The 12,132-nt window shown below is 36.6% G+C and overlaps 3 protein-coding genes and 1 long non-coding RNA gene across 4 annotated transcripts; all 4 read right to left on the reverse strand.

The window, feature by feature from the left end:
* Window positions 1-1,565: 1,565 nt before the first annotated feature.
* On the reverse strand, window positions 1,566-3,740 carry LOC109016366 (protein FAR1-RELATED SEQUENCE 9-like). The gene is made up of 4 exons (XM_018998783.1): window positions 2,853-3,740; window positions 2,676-2,765; window positions 2,078-2,158; window positions 1,566-1,598 (listed from the first exon to the last, which is right to left on the reverse strand). Exons 1-4 carry the CDS (start codon window positions 3,738-3,740, stop codon window positions 1,566-1,568), a joined length of 1,092 nt encoding a protein of 363 aa, XP_018854328.1.
* Window positions 3,741-3,816: 76 nt separating this feature from the next.
* Window positions 3,817-4,949, reverse strand: LOC118348202 (protein FAR-RED IMPAIRED RESPONSE 1-like). The gene is made up of 3 exons (XM_035689229.1): window positions 4,269-4,949; window positions 3,950-4,109; window positions 3,817-3,830 (listed from the first exon to the last, which is right to left on the reverse strand). The coding sequence occupies exons 1-3, from the start codon at window positions 4,947-4,949 to the stop codon at window positions 3,817-3,819; spliced, it is 855 nt and encodes a 284-aa protein (XP_035545122.1).
* A 418-nt stretch (window positions 4,950-5,367) lies between these two features.
* On the reverse strand, window positions 5,368-5,717 carry LOC118348333. Its single transcript, XR_004801422.1, has 3 exons — window positions 5,648-5,717; window positions 5,489-5,548; window positions 5,368-5,396 (listed from the first exon to the last, which is right to left on the reverse strand). It is a non-coding gene; the product is annotated as an uncharacterized LOC118348333 (long non-coding RNA).
* A 2,676-nt stretch (window positions 5,718-8,393) lies between these two features.
* On the reverse strand, window positions 8,394-10,497 carry LOC109019994 (GDSL esterase/lipase At1g29670-like). Its single transcript, XM_019002379.2, has 5 exons — window positions 10,154-10,497; window positions 9,674-9,798; window positions 9,291-9,536; window positions 8,930-9,173; window positions 8,394-8,842 (listed from the first exon to the last, which is right to left on the reverse strand). Exons 1-5 carry the CDS (start codon window positions 10,389-10,391, stop codon window positions 8,625-8,627), a joined length of 1,071 nt encoding a protein of 356 aa, XP_018857924.1. The 5' UTR covers window positions 10,392-10,497; the 3' UTR covers window positions 8,394-8,624.
* Window positions 10,498-12,132: the final 1,635 nt, after the last annotated feature.

A 12,132-nucleotide genomic window follows, 5' to 3' on the forward strand; every position in this document is an offset into this window, starting at 1 on the left:
TTGGGACTTTTTACTGTGTGCAGGGAGATGCAATGTGTGAATTCTTTGTATGGGTGGATATATTTAAGTTGATAGAGGAGAACATTTTAACAAGAGAGATTAAGGCTCGGCAGACGTTGGATATAGTATTAAAGCGCGAGTATGCCGTTCGCAAAAGGGAAGATAAAGTGAGAGAGATGGCGAAGAAGTTGAAAAAGGAAAAGCGAAAGTTATTGTGTTTGTATTGGATTGTCGCCTTTGTTGTATTGTTAGCTTGGTTCGGATAAGTTTTATGTAAAAATTCCTTTTGTGCAATTTTATCCTGTTTTGCTTTCACTTTATTGTGAAAAATTAGACTTCGCTTGGGAACTTGTTTTGTAAATCATTCCTCAAACTTGTGTAAAAATGGGACGTTGCTTTTATGTTTTGTAATACAATAAACTAGTGTACTACTGCTGTTATTTCTTAATTTTATATGTTGGTGGAGATATTGGAACACATACTGGTTTTATGGCTTGAATGCATGAGAATACCTATGACTTGAATGCAGTACTGCTTTTATTGCTTTTGTGATTTTGTACAGGAGGTTGTGAAATCTGCACTAATTTGCCCAGTAATCTGTCGGCTTTGTGTGTGTATGATACTTTATTTTTAGTTGTAGTAATTATGAGTTGTTTGTCCAACTGTTTTTCAAGAACTTAAGAGTCAATGCGTATACCTCTAAGAGTATAATATTGTAACTAAAGGAGGATGCATGAATACAAACTTTTGAACTCTCGATATGTAATATTGTATGTGGATGCATATAAACCGGCTTACGAGTCAAAAATGTCATCTATTCGACACGGAAGAGGATGTCATGGCAGGATAGAAGTTGCTTTGATTTTTGGATTATAAAACTTTAGAGGGAAAAAACAGTCGCGCTTGAATAGTACGTTAGAAAAAGTTTCAAAAGAAGGAAATTAAGGGAGTCGGTCCACGGCTGGCTCGATCAAGTTATAGAAACCTTCAACGCATGACTAGTTGAGATATCCTTTTGACTGACCCTTTTGTTTTTATTTATTATTATTATTATTGGTCAATGGGTAATGTGGTTGTGACCACGACCTGCACATACAAAGCTAGCTGAATGTGCATGTATTTTAGCATTGAAAATGCTAGTGATCCACAAAATGCCTGTCCCGTAAAATGGATATTTAGAGTGTTCCCTCAATTACGTTACAAGTTTAGGGGGAAAGGAAGGAAAGAGAGATGTATAAATAAAGAAAAGAGAGGGGGTACCATATGCTTTACCTCTAAGAGTATAATATTATAAACTAAAGGAATACTAACACAAACAAGTAGCATATTCACCGTGAGATGCTACTAAATCAATAGATTAGAGGATCATTCTTTCATATTACACAATCACATTAAATAAACCCATCTCGCTACAGCACAATCACATTAAATAGGAGGTGCATATAGCACAACTCATGAACCCACCAAAACATTGAACTGAAATCAATCTAACGCTGGAATAGGAACCAGCTTATACATATGCATGGTTTCCGATATACACTAAATCAATCCAGAAAGTCAAGTACTCAAAATTGCTTCCATTCTGCAAGCCGGGTCTTCTGTCAATAGGAATAAATGAAATAAATGTCAAAGACCAAACAAACTACTAACAATTATAGGTACAGTATATGCCATCAATTTAAATCAATATGGGCAATTAAACATGAACATAAAATCAATGGCAATTGCATGCTACTTGCACATGAACAAACCCATCATGCTTGGCAAGTATCCGCTTGTTGGCAAGTGAAAAAAAAACAACAAACCAACTCCATCTGCTACTCAAAGGCTGAACGACAAAATGACTGAAAAAACAAACATATTCAAACTACCTAGATGCTTCTAAACCGACATAGATTGACATAAAGGAAAAATAATAATCAAGAATAATGGTCAAATATACATACCCACAATAATCATATCATTGTTGTGGTTGTGACTCATCAAACCAAAATTGCATCTGTAAAAAATATTAACTCAATTTAATGTGCTATCGACTAATATCATTATAACATCGTTATAGTTTGGATCCACTTACGCTTTCTTGACTTTGAAGTACTGTTTCTCGAGGCTGGGTTTGACTAAACTCAACAGCTGGTATGCTTTCTACATTAGCATCCTGATAAATACTTGTAAAAAAGTTAGCAATAAATCATAGCATCCAAGCTAATTACGGTATGTGGCAAAAAGAATACAAGAAATAAACTGAGAAATAAAATTATAAACTTCAAAACATGTAGTTACATCTACAAAACATGTAGTTACATAGTAAAGTATGCTAAAACAACAGAAAAACATATATAAGAAATAATTCAGAAGATAAGAAATACAAACATACATACGTACATCTACAGAGAAGTAAAGCTTTATAAACATAAATAAAAAAAACTGAGGCAATATATTCATCACAACAGCCCAATGCATAAAATAAAATGCCAAAATAGATCACGAAGAGTAAATCTCAGAATATTTAACATAGCTATAACAATCTATATTCAGATATGACATATATTCATCTTAAAAGATATACGTTATAAGATATATACAGGTCTATTCATATAACATACAGATTTTTGTATGTTATATATATCATTTTGAGAACGTAATCCCATTTTTTTCCCTCATTACTATATTACCTGCAGGTGTCCAACATTGGAGACGTCCAAATCAGAAGGGCCAAATAGCTTCCTGCAAGTGCCCGCTACTGGTGTATCTTCCCCATCTCGCTAGTAAAATAGTAACTAATTAGGTTCTTGACAGCATTTGTATGAAAATTAAACTCTAAACAATATAAATTAACAAGGTGGGGGCACCTGTTTGCGTTTTCCCTTCCCCTGCGCTTTCTTCGTCTTCTCCTTAACTTTTCGCAGTTCTTTCTCCATCCTGGATACTCTCCTCAGAGATGGGGGTCTGCCTTTTCCTCGCACAACAAGTGGACTTAGTACTTTTGTTGAACTACCATATGTCGATGTGTCCTTTGTCGCGGCATCAACATTTCCACACTTCTCAGTCATCGATGGAGGTTCTTGGTTCGCTTCATACTCTGCAATCATCGCATTCAACTTAGTCGTTGCATCCTCAGTATGCTTTTTCGAACTCGCCGCACACGTGATCATCTTATAACAGATATTCAACAGAGTTGAATATCTATTAGCATCTTCCCGTTGATCACCTGCGTCATATCTACTGTTGATCAACGTGTATCTTCTTCTGATATCCTTCCTCCATCGATCCAGCACGTACCTATCTGGTATTGTCCTAATCCCGTTACATTTGAAGACGGCGAAGATGTGCCTGCATACTATCCCCCTCATTTCAAATAAACCACAAGAACACTTGGTGAATGCATCGTCATCACTAAAATCCACTGTATGTGTAACCAGCTTAGTGAACTCTTCGAGATGAACTTCATCCTCTACCAGATAGGTCTTCATTGTACCGTCCTCTTTAAGTAAAACTGGGTCCAAATCAATAATGCCGGTAAGTTGTATTTGAACTTCCCTGAATTTAGCATTTGTGTACAGCTGTTGATATCTCTTTTCAATAGGAGATCTCGAGATGCAGGGAATTGTGACGTTAAATGACTGGAAGTCCGCGCAATTTTCGTTCTCAATCTTCTTTTTCAAGGCATTATCATACTGATCGACAAACTCTTTCAAATTTGTTTTGGCATGGACATAACCATCAAAGAAGGCATTCATGCTCTCGCTCCTCTGTGTTGTACTCATTCCAGCCCAAAATACATTTTTCAAGAAGGCCGGTATCCAATGCTCACGCTCAGCGTATAAACTCTGCAACCAGACATTATCATGCAAGCTGTACGTACTAATCATCTCATCCCAACATTTTTCAAACTCATCCGGCGTTTGTGTGTCATACACACATTTCATCAGTGTAGTTTTCATTCCACCTTTGTAAGAACCATAACAGCCAAGCTTTTCAGGGACTTTCTTAAGGATATGCCACAAGCAAAATCTATGTCGGCTTTCTGGGAAAACAATCTTAATTGCATTTTTCATGGCTCTGTCTTGGTCAGTAATAATAGCCTTCGGTGCTATACCATCCATACACTGCAACCAAGTTTGGAATAACCAAACGAAGGTCTCAGTATCCTCAGAGGAAATCAATCCAGCTCCTAACAAAATTGACTGCCCATGGTGGTTTACACCAACAAATGGCGCAAAGGGCATCCCATATCGGTTCGTCAAGTAGGTGGTGTCGAAGGTTACGACATCCCCGAAATATTGGTAAGCTGCTCTACTACGGGGGTCTGCCCAAAAAACATTTTTTAACCTCCCTTCATCATCCAAATCCATTAGTGCAAAGAACCCCGGATTTTTGTACTGCATTCGTAGAAAGTAGTCTCGAAGCGCTCCAGCACCACCAGCGCCCAATCGTAGATGTCGTGCCTTGTCGATGTAGTTACGACAATCCTTTTCCAAAAACGGGAGGTTCTCAAAACCACCCGCGCCAACAACAAGAGACCCAAAACTTTTATTCATTCGGATGCCGGCCAAATCATTTGTATCTAGGACCCTTTTAACAGATTCACTCACTTCTCGATTACATCGAAAGAACCGAGATTTCTTTGGACTGAGGCCGTGGTTGTGGAGATTGTGAACTGTAGTCAGCCGAAACTTTCCGTCAGCAACTTTTAATGCATTAATTTTTGCCTTACATTCCGTCTTTCCTGTCGGACGTGGGTTGGCGACATTTATAGTCCTATTCCGGGCCTTCCCTCCACGGGCACAGGCAAGAGTGACATATCTCACAGTCTCATCCTCTCCCCTCTCACTCCTTTTTGTCATCACCCCAAACCCGCGTTTTTTGCCATATTCCTTATAATAATTCATTAAATCTTCTAATGAATTAAATTCCATTCCCGAAACGGGCTCATCATCGCCATCCATTTCAACTTTCTCAGATGTTTTGGCACTACCACACTCTCTTTGTTGTGCATCTTGTCTATCAAGATGAATTTCTTCAACTGTAGAAGATGTAGCTGCCAACTGAGTTTCCCCAACTGAGGGTCTAGTATCCTCCGTACCCAGAAATCTGCTTGTAACCGAGGTATTGCTGAGAGACAACTGGCTTTCGATGCCATGTTGAAATGGGTAACTAGCATTCTGTTAATTATTTGAAAAAAATGCAATTAAACTCTTCAAAATAACCAACTGCAATTCAACTATTAAAAAAAAACCAACAAGACTAACATATAAGGGAGAACATGACAGAACCACCTGTATATTGCTTGGATATTGGTTGACAGCAGGAAATGGGAGAAAACCCGATGACCACACAGGCACTGCTCCATAGAAATCGTTCATTGGGATGTTTGGAGAAGTTGATGGTATATCCTGAAATGTTATTAGAATCAATATTGATATGATATCCACACAAAAAATCAACATAAATCAGATCTATTGATATATTAAATTAAATTACATACCGCGGATGAGGGTCGATAGTAACCGTGCATTGGGATGTTTGGAGAACTTGATGGTATGTCCTGAAATGTTATTGGATAAATTATTAATGTGTTTAGCACATAAAAGCAACTAATCTTGAATCTAATGTTATTGATATATTGCACCATATAATAACATACCACAGATGGGGGATTTGAGGTAGATGGTCTTATGGTAGATGAATGTTCTTTTCCTTTTTCCATGCTGAGAGGTAGACAAATGCATATTGTTAAGAAGGAAAGGAAGATATCATGAATCTAATCATCAAAAGTAGTGTGTATACTATAGAAGGAACAATGTGTGGGAAAATAGAGAAAAATATGTATGGGAGAAACGTGGGGTTTTAGCGTCTCTTGTTACATGTATGCAGACAGCTTCACTGTCCTGCCTTCTTCCACTTTATTAGCCAAGAATTAATCTCTCCAATTAAGCGAGTTGTGTACTGGAAGTAGAATGCCACCAAAAGACATGTCATTGATCTTATCTACTGTTCACATGTTTACTCTACTGACTTCTTTCCCCACAATTTGACTATCGATATTCTGTTGTTTTGTGCAGGTTCTTCATGTATCAGTGCACCTTTTGCTTTGAGCTGCAGATTTCCCCCGCTTACATTATATGAGGGTTTAGTATTAGAGCTTAAGAGCTATTTCAATGTTGTTAGGGTTCAAATTATGTCCTCAGGCTATTAGGGTTCAAATTATGTCTTTGACTAATCAAATCGATTTCTAGTAACATATTCCCTCTTAAATGACCTCTTCTGTCTATTCTATACCATTGAATTGACAGTGACTTTGTTTTGGCTGATGAGATTGTAAATCCACAATAATCCATGAAATTGATATTCTGGACTGGGTGTTTATACTGGGTATGGTGCTCAGATGCAAGTGAAAAGTTAAAGTTGCCTTTGTGTTTGAGAACAAAACCATTTTAACCCTCTGAAAGATAACCAGGGGGTTGGTGAATCTGTTCATGGAAAAGCAAAGAGTATAGGGAGTTCTTTGACATGGTTGGGAATGAATGAAAGAACTTTGACACAGCAGCAGAGAGAACAGCAAGTGCATGGATTAGTAATGGCTAATCTGTCTTGTCAAGTTCATTCATAATAAGGATTTTAGGACCCTAAAATTATTGAGGAGTTTTGATTTCCTCTGGAATTATTGAGTATTTAAACTACTGGATTTATTTATTTTCTCAAGCAAGCCATTTCCAAGTGTGTTTTATCTGGCCATCGGCTGGAAGAGCAAACTGATGGTGAACTGTACTCTCTCCATCATTTTGAGTGGATGTGCAGTCGACCATAAATAGCAACATCATCATTCCATATGAAATCTATTAAGAAGATTTCTTTACATTCTTCTAGATTACATTTTTGTAAAAATAAATAAAACTCGGGTATTTTTTTTCCCTCTTTAAATGCTTCCCCATTCCTTTCATTTACTTGGTTTTGGCAAGAATAAATAGTTTATTAATTAAACATAAAATTAAAAGGGAGAGCTGAGGTCCCCAACAATCACCTGTGGTACCAGCCTGCACAGTGCTAATGAAAGATACACAAAAAAAAGAAAAAAAAGAAAAAAATAAAAAAGAAAATTGACCAAATATTTGGTCTGGTTCAATATTCTCTTGGCCCACTCCAATGGGTAAGAAAAAGGATTGATAAACTAATGAACAGTGTTTTATACAGAGGATTGATCTTGCATGCCAACCATGGAACTACTAGGAATCCACACAGCTGTTGAATCTGAAAACATGGGGCAAATAGTTCGGCTACATCGGTTTCAAAAGTTCAATTGAACTTTGGTAAGAAATGTGCACATTCGCACAAGCTTTCTCCAACTAATCTGATTGCCTCTTAAGATAAATTACTTTATTGATCAAGAAAAAGAGAAGATTAGTAATATAAGAAGTGAATGCAGAATAAAGCAAGCACCTTCTTAGGCTTTGAGAAGGAAATGACCGAGGTTAGTTTGGAGTAACCAATGTCCTCTTGATATAACCAACTAGAGCCTGTAAATGTATCTGTTGAAGTCCTAAAGTTAAAATGTTACAAAGGAATCAACTCTGATATACAAGCTGAAAAAGAAAAAGTTTATCACATCATCTCTAATATATAATTGCTGAAAATAAAAGTCATCAGTACCTCTCTATTGTTCACAAATATTTCCATCCATTATTTAGTCCACTAAATACTGATCACAGCAAAGGTTAGGACGGAAATTCAATCGTAATAGTTAAGGAGAAATATAAAAAAAACTTTCCCCTTCATAAATATTATTTATTTTGAATTACTCGAGGAAAAAGTTTTTTACAACATTCTTCCTGTTGGGTAACTTTGTTCCTGCAGCATTCTCTATCTTTACAAACAAGAAGATTTCCTAATATTTCACGCATTTTATCAAACAGGTAAAATGCAACAGCTCGAGTAAACATGTAAAATGCAACAGCTCGGGTACAAGCTCCACCATCACAACAAACAAGTATACAAGGGGGTTCGAAATCAGGTTGGATGAGATTTGGACCCGATATTCAGTCCAAATCGCAGCAAAACAGTGGCCAAATCCGAAATGAAATGCGAAGTATAGGAAGCGGAGGAGAAAAGAAATCCACAAAAACGAAGCTCACCTCCTCACTCAGTGACCAGTGTGCTTTCGGACCCGTAAAGAAGGCGACGGCGGCGACCACAGACCAAGATACAAATTCCTCGAAAACGTCTCAGGGGTTCTTCCGTTTCGGGGGTTCTTCGAAATGTATTTCCCTCCATTTCTCCCGAATATTTCACTCGGGTTTTGTTTTTTTTTTTTTTTTTTTATTTTTTATTATTTAATTATCGGCTGACGTGGCAGTGCCACGTCAGCCGGTTCCGCGGCGGTTCCGCGCCGACGGTTGCAAGCAGAAGAACTGTTTATTTATTACAATAGATAGTGCTCAGATTCATCTAGCTACAGACTCATGTCTAGGCCAGTCATCTAGCTACAATGATATTTATTTCCATAGATAGTGCTCAGATTGGAGTACAATTATCAGAGACGACCTTGGTTCTAGCACCTATGTATTGTTGTGGTCATAAAATATTACCAACACAAAAGATTTAAGACCAATCATACAGACCCGTGATTAAAGCTCAGCCACGAGACTTTTATCTCTTGTGTAAAACTCAGATGGGAAGATAACACTGTATGCTCCTATTGCAGAAATTAGGTTAGCTGCTTCACTAGGATGGAAAGAGTCCCAGAACGCATATTCCGACCTATTCTGGCATGGAGTTTGGTTAGGAATGCACAGTCCAGTTAATTCCTCTACTTCACAGCACCCAACAGTTGTAACGTTGAAAGCTGAAATGCAAAAACATCAAAATTATATAAGAACATTACTAAGATCTAAGCCATTTTGACAGAGCAAGAAAGTCCAAGGAAATCTACCCGCAGCGATAACATCCTCGGCTAACTTCACCGCATCCACGTATATAAAAGTTGCATCAGGCATCTCAGTATTCAGATCATCGACAAGAGATTTAAGCTCAACGTTGAAGAAGCTGGATTCGTAGTTCATAAACTCTACACATGTCGAGCCATTTGTGCCGTATACAGAAATTGCATTCGGAGTGCAGCCTAGCATTCCTACTCCAAACAATACAATCTTCCTCGCTCCATAATTGTACAAAGTCTAGAACATAATTAATGGGGAGCGAGAGAATCGGATGATCAGGGATAATCACAAAAAGGGAAGTAGTTCAAAAGGAAAGAAAGTAATAAAGAAAGATTTTGCAGCAGCATTACTGACCTCTATCTGCTGAGAAAATTGTTCAATGAGAACTTTAGCAAATTGCTCGGGAGTATACAGGAGGCTTGACGGGTAATAGTCGGGCTGGAAATAGTTGTTAATGTAATCATTATCTCCCATTCCAACCGAATAGAAACACTTGTTTAGGTACTCGGTTGCTGACTGACTGCTTCCTAGCATGCTGACAATGCTTGAGACTGTAACTTGGTGATTGTTCAACTGTTCGTCCATGCAGATGCGAGCACCCTGGTTGAGAAATTTTTGTCACATTCGTCCGAGTCATTATACTTATAAGTCAACGTAGAGGACTGGCAGAGAGGCGATACAAAGAACGGAATGTAACGAAATAACAGTGCAAGACAAAAATATAATTGAGTAACTACCGAGGTCTGCCCAGTTTCATTCAGAATTCCTGCCCCGCCGGATGCATAATTCACACCTTTGAGTATCTCTGTGCCATTAGCAGTTGCAAAGGGCGGAATATAGTCGTCGAAGCCCATCATTTCAGCTGTGTGAGGGAATAATTTACAGTTACATCCCTAATAATTATGTTCATAAATAAACCCATAAATTAATTTGAAGAGATATCTATCTGGTAGCTAGTTCTGATTGAAAGAATGTTGGAACCGATAAACTAACAATATTGAGCGATCTAATATCTATATATCCTCAGCTTTATAATATTACCCAAGAAGTTCTTGGAGTACATTTATCATAGATTTTGACACACAAAATTAACTTTAAACGAAGTGGGTACAAACAAACAAACGAAGTAAAACTGAAAGAAATGAGGAGGAAGCCACGCCCCGGATCTAAGATTAACTAAAACCATGATAGAGCTGCAAGAGAGAAAGGGGCAAAACCTAGGATATCAACGATGGTCCTGCCATTGCAGAACCTTCCAGTTGGTCCTTCAGGAAAGTCAACGCCATATGGCTCGTAATTTGCTTTAGCCAGTGTTGGGAGCAAGTTATTATTGCCATCATCCGCCAACGAGTCTCCGAAAATGAAATAGCAAGGTACTTGAGGCTCCCCATGTACTTGAAGTAGTTCAATGGACGTGACAACTAAAAGAAAAAACAGGACCACCGCTTTTTTCATCTCTTCTCCGGGGTGCAAATAAACGACCAATTAGAAGATCAGAACAAATACTGCAGAAGAAGTAGGTAGAAGAAAAGAAAAGAAAGGCAATGTGAGGTAAAATGCTGCAGGCAAGTAGTAATATATATAATATATACATCTGTGGAATGCTCTTTGCCCATTTTACCCTTTTTCTCTCGACTATCATCTCTCGAGGGTTCGATTGTGCGCGCCTCATGGCTGCCGTCATGGCACTGACTTCTTAGCTTAGAAGCTGTCAAATTAATATAAAGGTAAATCTTAATATTAAATTCACAAAAATTAGGAGTAGCTCAATATAAATTGAGGCCTAAGGCGAATTTAAGTGAGTTATTCATAATTATAATATAATAAAATATAAACTATTATATGAAATATTTTCAAACTTTACAATAAAATGAGATTTTATTTAAAATCTTTAAATACAGTTTTTGTGAATATATATTTACAACAACTTAAAATAAGGTCTCAATGCAAATTTTGTACCTCAATTTAGTAAGATCTTAAAAAAATTATTTAAAATATAAATAATTCATTGTATTACTTATATAAAAAAAATTAACTGTATTAAATGTTAAATTGAGTATTATGAGGCCTTGCACACATTGAAAACTATAAAAATTATTTAAAATTTTATTTAATGAAATATTTTTTATTTTTATTTTCAAATTAAAACAATACATTTATATTTTTGGAGGCCTTACATAGAGTGGGGGCCTTAGGCAATGGCCTCAATGGCCTTACCATTGAGCCGGCCCTGACAAGGATAATGAGAATTTAGTAAACATTTCATATTCGCAAGACAACATATTACCGTTTGTGGTGATAAGAAATTTTGAAATGATAAGGCAACAGTAAACTAAATGATTAGCAATGAACAAAAAATAAGAAATGAGAAATAAATTTCAAAAATTAACTACTAACTATATCGACACCAAAATGGGGTTATTTACTAAGGAAGTGTGGAATGAATTAAGAGTGAAATTGTTGGGAAGTTCAAGCACGAGTAAAGCTGAAAATAAAATTGAATCTACTTTTCTAAAATTACTAAGAATCAAGAGATTTAAAAGAAACGTATAGAAGTTGACTTAAACTGGAAAGAAGCAATAAAACAAACACTTGGGATGTAATTTTTGCCCTCTGATTTGGTGATAGATTTACTTCTCTTTTCATCTTCTCTCAACCATTCTCTCATTCCTAGAAATTATGGTCGGATAATATAGCAATGAATCACAATTTTTATTCTAATAAAATTACTTGACAAATTATATGACAACTATAAAATAGTGAAAGAAAACCATCAAAGTCATGTTACTTGTTCAAGTATCAATTGTGCCGTTACGTCTACAACTGAACTAAACCAAGAACAAAGAACTCCAATCTTTTCTAGATGCAAATTGAAATATAATCCATCAAGTTAATCATCCAAAGCACTAAATATCAAAGAAAATCCAACTCCAAACAATTATCGATTACTCATTGAATTCCAAGCTAAAAATCTAGCCTATCATCTCTAGATTAACAAAATGCCCAAAAAGATTAAATTCCAACATCTCTAATTACTACTTTCAAAGGAAAATGCTCAATAAAAAAATGTTGCAGCAGAAAAATATCTAAGAGGAAAAGCGGAAGAAAAAATAGACGAAGCAGAAAAAAAATCGAAGAAGCGGCACACAACCCAGAATTTTCTTTTTATACTCTCTTTTCTCTCCAGTGTGTGATT

The sequence above is a fragment of the Juglans regia genome, chromosome 4, assembly GCF_001411555.2.
Source record: "Juglans regia cultivar Chandler chromosome 4, Walnut 2.0, whole genome shotgun sequence".
NCBI classification, from domain to species: domain Eukaryota; kingdom Viridiplantae; phylum Streptophyta; class Magnoliopsida; order Fagales; family Juglandaceae; genus Juglans; species Juglans regia.

Coding starts and splice junctions, on each gene's coding strand:
- LOC109016366 (XM_018998783.1), bottom strand. CDS start 3,740: ATGAATGCCTTCTTTGATGGTTATGTCCATGCCAAAACAAATTTGAAA. Junction 2,159..2,675: donor CCAATGTTGGACACCTGCAG/GTAATATAGTAA, acceptor AGTATTTATCAG/GATGCTAATGTAGAAAGCAT. Junction 1,599..2,077: donor TACTTCAAAGTCAAGAAAGC/GTAAGTGGATCC, acceptor TCCTATTGACAG/AAGACCCGGCTTGCAGAATG.
- LOC118348202 (XM_035689229.1), bottom strand. CDS start 4,949: ATGGATGGCGATGATGAGCCCGTTTCGGGAATGGAATTTAATTCATTA. Junction 4,110..4,268: donor ACCAATATTTCGGGGATGTC/GTAACCTTCGAC, acceptor ACTTGGTTGCAG/TGTATGGATGGTATAGCACC.
- LOC109019994 (XM_019002379.2), bottom strand. CDS start 10,391: ATGAAAAAAGCGGTGGTCCTGTTTTTTCTTTTAGTTGTCACGTCCATT. Junction 9,174..9,290: donor AATTTTCTCAGCAGATAGAG/GTCAGTAATGCT, acceptor ATTATGTTCTAG/ACTTTGTACAATTATGGAGC. Junction 8,843..8,929: donor CGAGGATGTTATCGCTGCGG/GTAGATTTCCTT, acceptor TTTGCATTTCAG/CTTTCAACGTTACAACTGTT.